At 55.3% G+C, this 6,182-nt stretch overlaps 1 protein-coding gene across 1 annotated transcript; it reads right to left on the reverse strand.

Moving 5' to 3' along the window:
* Positions 1 to 760: 760 nt before the first annotated feature.
* Positions 761 to 2,183, reverse strand: FOXG1 (forkhead box G1). Its single transcript, XM_066638140.1, is given in 7 exon segments — positions 761 to 870; positions 873 to 1,224; positions 1,226 to 1,471; positions 1,474 to 1,548; positions 1,550 to 1,650; positions 1,653 to 1,848; positions 1,893 to 2,183. Coding segments are annotated over 7 exon segments (1,371 nt in total).
* Positions 2,184 to 6,182: the final 3,999 nt, after the last annotated feature.

The following is a 6,182-nucleotide window of genomic DNA, read 5'->3' on the forward strand; positions in this document are numbered from 1 at the left end:
GAAACAAAACTGGCTTTAAAAAAAAATAGTGGAGGACAAAAAATCCGTGACCAAAATGTCTTTCTTGGGCTTTTTTTTTTTTTTTTGTGTCCTAATCCTTCTGTTTTGGGTACAAATGACAGTCTGCATGGCAGCGTTGATCAAAACTGAGTATTTTTATTTTTCATATTTTCGCGGTCTCCATCCACTGACACATCTGTGATAACTTATAATACTGCAAAAAAACATGGAAATTATGGTGGCTGAGCAAGGAAAAATTTTAGAAAAGAAAAGTGTGTCGAAAATGGCCCCCCAAAAAGCAGTCACTAAAATTCAGATAAACATCCTGGGAGCATCTCTTATGCTTTTTTCCCCCCCTTTTTTTAATCTTTCCCTTCCAACTGCATTGCCTACAATGTTATTATTATTATTATTATTATTATTTATTTTATTTTCCTTTCCTTTACACTTTCACTGACTCGCCTCTCTTGGCTGGAGTAAGAAAGAACCCTAAAGACCTGAACAAACATACGAGATAATGGGGGAAGAGGGGAAAATGAATGAAAAAATACCTGGACTTATTATTTTTTTTCCTGGGTGAGCTTTTTTTCTTCTTTTGTTCTTTTATAGTTTTTCCTTCTCTCTCTCTCTCTCCTCTCGCGCTCGCTCTCTCTCTTTCTCTCTCTCTTTCACACACTCGCTCTCTCTCTCTCCATCCTCATGTACAAGGGAAAGGTGTGTAAAATGTTCACTTACAGTCTCGCCTCCCCTCCCGGGGGGGTTAGTGTATTAACGGGTTGGAGGAAGAGCCCTGGTTCTGGTGTGTGAAATAGTCGGACAGTCCCCCCGACAGGCCGGCGGTGAAGGTGGGCAGGGAGGGTCTGAGGGATCGCAGGGCAGGGTGGAGGGCGCCTGGGGGGACGTGGAGGACGAGGCGGCCCGGGCCGTCATGGAAGAGCCGCTCTGGGAGCCCATGGACGGGTGGGGCACAGTGGGGGAAAAAGTAACTGGTCTGCCGGCGGCCAGCAGGTTGACCGAGCAGGGGTTGAGGGAGTAGGTGCCCCCGGAGCAGGGCACGGAGAGCCCGCAGGGCACGGAGGCGGCCAGGGCGGCGGCGGTGAGGTGGTGGGTGGCGTAGGGCAGCTCGCCGTTGACCAGCCTGTCCACGCTGAGGCCGTTGGAGGCGGAGAAGGAGGGCCCGTTGCCCAGCGAGTTCTGCGCCAGCACCGAGCCGTAGGGCACCGGGGTGGCTGGGGTAGCCGGCGGAGGCGCCGTTGTAGCCCAGCGCGCCGCCGGCCCGCGGGTGGTGCAGCGACAGGAAGGGCGACATGGGCCAGTAGAGCGAGCCCGCGCGGTCCATGAAGGTGAGGCCGGTGGAGGCGAGGCGGGCGCCCCGCTTGAAGGCCAGCTTGGCCCGCGAGGTGGTGGAGCGCCGCCGCAGCTTGCCCGTGGTGCCCCCGATGAAGACGTCGTCGCTGGACGGGTCCGAGCATCCCAGTAGTTGCCCTTGCCCGGGTCGTCGTAGTGCCGGGGCACCTTCACGAAGCACTTGTTGAGCGACAGGTTGTGGCAGGATGGAGTTCTGCCAGCCCTGCTTGTTCTCCCGGTAGTAGGGGAAGTTCTTCATGATGAACTCGTAGATGCCGTTGAGCGTGAGCCGCTTCTCGGGCTCTGCCGGATGGCCATCATGATGAGCGCGTTGTAGCTGAAGGGCGGCTTCTCGTACTTGCCGTTCTTCTTCTCGCCCTCCTTGCCGCCCTCGCCCTCCTTGGCGCCCTCGGGGCCGCCCTTCTTCTCCTCCGCCGGCGCCTTCTCCTTCTCCTCCAGCTCGGGCTCGCCCTTGCCGCCCACCAGCTCCCCCTTGCTCACCTCCGACGGGCGGGCGCGCCGGAGGCAGAGGCGGCCCCCGCCACGCCGACCCCCACCCCGGGGGGCGGCAGCAGCAGCTGGCCCTTCTCCTCCTCGTCGTCCTCCTCGGCCGGGGCGCCCCGCGGGGCTGCGGCGGCGGCGGGGCGTGCTGGTGCTGGTGGTGCTGGTGGTGCTGGTGGTGGTGGTGGTGCGGAGTGGTGGTTGTGGTGGTGGTGGTGGTGGTGGTGGTGGTGCTGCTGGTTGTCGCTCTGGACGGCCTCGGGCACCAGGCTGTTGATGCTGAAGGACGACTTGGGCAGCTTCTTCGCCTCCTTCCTATCGCCCATGTCCAGCATCACACTCTAGGCGGAGGGGAGAGCGGCCCGGGCGGCGGCGGCGGCGGCGCTGGCGGCGGGTCCGTCCCGGAGGGAGCCTGCGAAGCTGCGACGGCGCCTGGACGCTTCCACCGCGAGCTCCGGCGCTCGGCGAGGCATGTAGCGAGGACGGGAGAAGGAAGGGCCGGGAAAGAGAGGGAGGGAGGGGAGAGGCAGGAGGCGCCCCGCGAGGAAAGCAACGCCAAGGCGGCGGGGAGGGGGGAAGGGGGACCCCCGAAGGCTGCCAAAGCCGGGGAAGGGGCGGGGGAGGAGGGAGACGAGGCGGCTGCCCCCTGCCGAGCAGGACCCCGAGCCCGTCCACACTACTCCATGCTGCCGCCTGGAAGCCCCCCTATTCCGCCCCAGCAAGGGAGGGGGGCGGCGGCGGCGGCGGCAGCGACCGGGCTGTGGCTGGGAGCAGCTCAGACGGCTCGAGCCCCACTTAATTGCAGAGCTGCGGGGCGCGCACCAGGCAGGGCTGGGAGCGAAGTTGGGGGAGGGACCCTTTTCCCGGCGGCCGGCCAATGGCAGCGCTCGGCGTCGTCGGCCTGGGCCGGCCAATCAGCGTCTCCTCCTCTTCCTCCGGCTCCAGCCTCCTGCCTGGTGGCACCTTTGCCAGGCCTGCGCGCAGGGATACCGCGGGGCCACCAGGCACGCCGCCCCACGCCGCGGCAGGTTACCATCGCTCCCCCTGAAGCCCTCCTCTCCTCCCCCTCTGCGACCTGGGCAGGCGAGGCACGCACAGCCTGCCCCCTGTCTGGGGGTCCCTGCCCAGTCCAGGCTCAGCGGAGGGCCCCAGCCCGGGCAGCCCTTGCAGGGATGAGTGGAAGGGTCCCTCGAGTGTCTTTATTTATCTTCCTGTGTTGGGAGGAAAGAGGGGAGGGGAGGGAGGGGAGGGAGATGCTGGCGGAGGAACCAGAGGCACTACTTTGCCGAGCCGCAGCCCAATCCCATGCGTGCCTACTCTGAAGTAGGTTCCGTGATAGGCAATGGGGCTTACTCCCAGGTAAGTGTAGCGAGCACGGCAGCCCAACCCTGTGCGTGTCTACTCGGAAGTAAGTCTCCTTTATAGTCAATGGAGCTTACTCCCAGGTAAGAGGAGAGCAGCCTTGGAGCCCAATCCTGTGCATGTCTATTCTGAAGCGAGGTCCGTGATAGACAATGGGGCTTACTCTCAGGTAAGTGTGGCGTGGATGGAGCCCCAGCCGCTTGTCTAGGCCGGGCTGAGCGCACGCAGGGACGTATGGTAGTTGGGGAGGCAGAGCTTCCGCTCTGTGAGGTGGAGTGGGGAGGTAGGGGAGGCAGAGCCTCCCCACCGGAGACCTTCGCTGTGTGTGAGTCCCACAAGCCACTCACAACCCAGGCACTTTGGCTGTGTTTGTACCTTGTGCCTGCCACTTTTGTGCGTGGGTTGTGAGTGCTTGTGGGACTCGCACAGCGAAGGTCTCCGGTGGGGAGGCTCTGCCCCCCCTGGGCCCCCCACGCCACGCACCTCCCTGGCAGGCCTCTCTAGCTGCGGGTCTTTCCGGTGCTGGGCCGATCCATTCCTTCCTATGGCAAGTTGGTTCAGGAGCTGGCAGGAGGGGAGAGAGAGGCCTTGGGGCACAGTCAGCAGGTGGGTTCTTGGCCTCGCCCTGCCTCGGAAAGCGACCTCTGGACGGACCTCTCGAGAGCAGTGCGCGGTTCTGATCCATTGCACGCGTCCGGTGCGCAATGGGGGACGGGGACTGACGAAGAGTAATCCTATGCACATTTTCCTGGGAGTAAGCCCCGTTTAACTCAGCGGGACTTACTTCTGAGTACGACATACATAGGATTGGCTGCAAGGCTGCAACCCTTTGCACAATTACCTGGGAGTAAGAATCATTGGCTATAATGGGACTTACTTCTGAGTAGACATACATCGGCTTGTGCTCTAAGAGAGCATATATTAATAATAACGATAATGATAAACACAAGGTGGTACATCTCCTTCCTTCCTTCCTTCCTTCCTTCCTTTAAGTCTGTGAATATTGTCCCTCGCATAGTGTGACTTCTTCCCTATTGTCCTCCCTCTGCCTGCCTGCCTGTCAGCATGTCTGCTCGCAAGTAAGTAGCTTAGCGTTCCGTGGGACCAACTTTAAAGGAACTGTGCTTAGGCGGTCTCGGTTTCCATTCCTTTCAGGTCGCTTCTAGCCACTTCCTAGGCAAAAAACTGTTTTGGGCAGGTTGGGGCAGTATGTGTGTATTTTACTTGAAAGTAAGACCTCACCATGTACCTTGTGGTTTACTTCAGAATAAGTGGACCAAGAAATGGCTGCCTTAGAATCCTTATTTTTAATATGTATGAGTCTAAATTATTCACTTCCTCCATTGCATCCCTTTTCTTTCTTCTTGCTCTAAGGCAGGGGTGCTCAATAGGTAGATCGCGATCTACCGGTAGATCGCGAGGCAAAATAAGTAGATCGCGGAGTGCCGACCCACCCCCCTTCAGGTGCCTCTGGGAGGAAATGCCAGGATAAGGCCATTGTACTCAATGGGGCTTACTCCCAGGTCAGTGTGGCTAGGATTGGCAGCCTCACAGCCTAATTCTAGGCATGTGTAGGCATTTCTATAACAGGAGTAAGTCCTGTTATACTCAGTGGGGCTCAAGGTACACCAACATACATTGTACACATAAATGTTATATGTTATGATGCCGCGAACATTGTAAAAAAAAAAACTCTGGTAGATTTCCGGGCCTTGCTGGGTTTCAAAGTAGCCAAAAAAGTGTGAGCACCCCTGCTCTAAGGTATAGAAAGTATACATTTTCAGTTGGGGGGCAGGCGAGCAAAATCTAGGCTAGTTACATGATAGACATCTATCTATCTATCTATCTATCTATCTATCTATCTATCTATCTATCTATCTATCTATCACTTTGGTTATATAAACAATGTCACACATGGTGAATTGGATATATAGATATATATATATTAGAATATTATTTACATTTTCTTGGAGTTTTGCTGTTATTCTTAGAAGAGTGGGGCTTGATGGGGGTGGGGGAAAGGGACAGGCGAGGTTAAACGAATTGCGCGTTCTCTCTCTCTCTCTCTCTCTCTCTCTCTCTCTCTCTCTCTCTCTCTCTCTCTCTCTCTCTCTCATATTCTTTAAAGTAGTATTAAGAGGAAGAGGTGAGGATTTCCTGGGGACGGGAATTCTGTGTTAATGATCCGGATCAAATCCTCTTCTTTCTAGAGGCACTAGGCTCAGAGCCTTGTGCTGGAGAATGTGAGCAAAAAAGTACGTTGTGTGTGTGTGTGTGTGTGTGTGTGTGTGTGTGTGTGTGTGTGTGTGAGAGAGAGAGAGAAGAGAGAGAGAGAGAGAGAGAGAGAGAGAGAGAGAGAGAGAGATCAGGATCAAAACGCTTAGTATCACATACATCCCCATGCTTTCTATGTTCACCAATACCAAATTCGATTCGAACTTTAAGGGCAGGAAGAGAGAGGGAGGGAGGGATCAAGAGAAGAATCGCCCTTGGGGGATGCCCTGAACTCTAGCAGATTGGGTCTAACCTCGGATGACCTTGTCTGAATGGTATTTATTTATGCCCTGAACTCTAGCAGATTGGGTCTAACCTCGGATGACCTTGTCTGAATGGTATTTATTGATACAATTCGCAACACGTCGTGGTGGTGGGGGGTGGGGCGAGGGGAGGGATCCAAAGGAACAGCAACCCACTCCTTCGTGTAATCGATAAGAAATGATTATTTTTCCATCTTTTTCAAATATATGATTTGATCTGAAGAGAAGTACAGTTGTGCTCATTTCTGGAATCCAAGTTCTTCTTGTCTGGGGACAGTGTGAAAGAATTATTATTATTATTATTATTATTATTATTATTATTATTATTAATAGTAGTAGTAGTAGTAGTAGTAGCCAATGCTTGTGGTGGCTGACCCACTCGGTTACTCCCAGATCGCCTTATTTTATTTATTTTTTCCCCATCGCTGAAATCAG

Source organism: Tiliqua scincoides, chromosome 1 (genome assembly GCF_035046505.1).
Source record: "Tiliqua scincoides isolate rTilSci1 chromosome 1, rTilSci1.hap2, whole genome shotgun sequence".
In the NCBI taxonomy this organism is placed as follows: Eukaryota; Metazoa; Chordata; class Lepidosauria; order Squamata; family Scincidae; genus Tiliqua; species Tiliqua scincoides.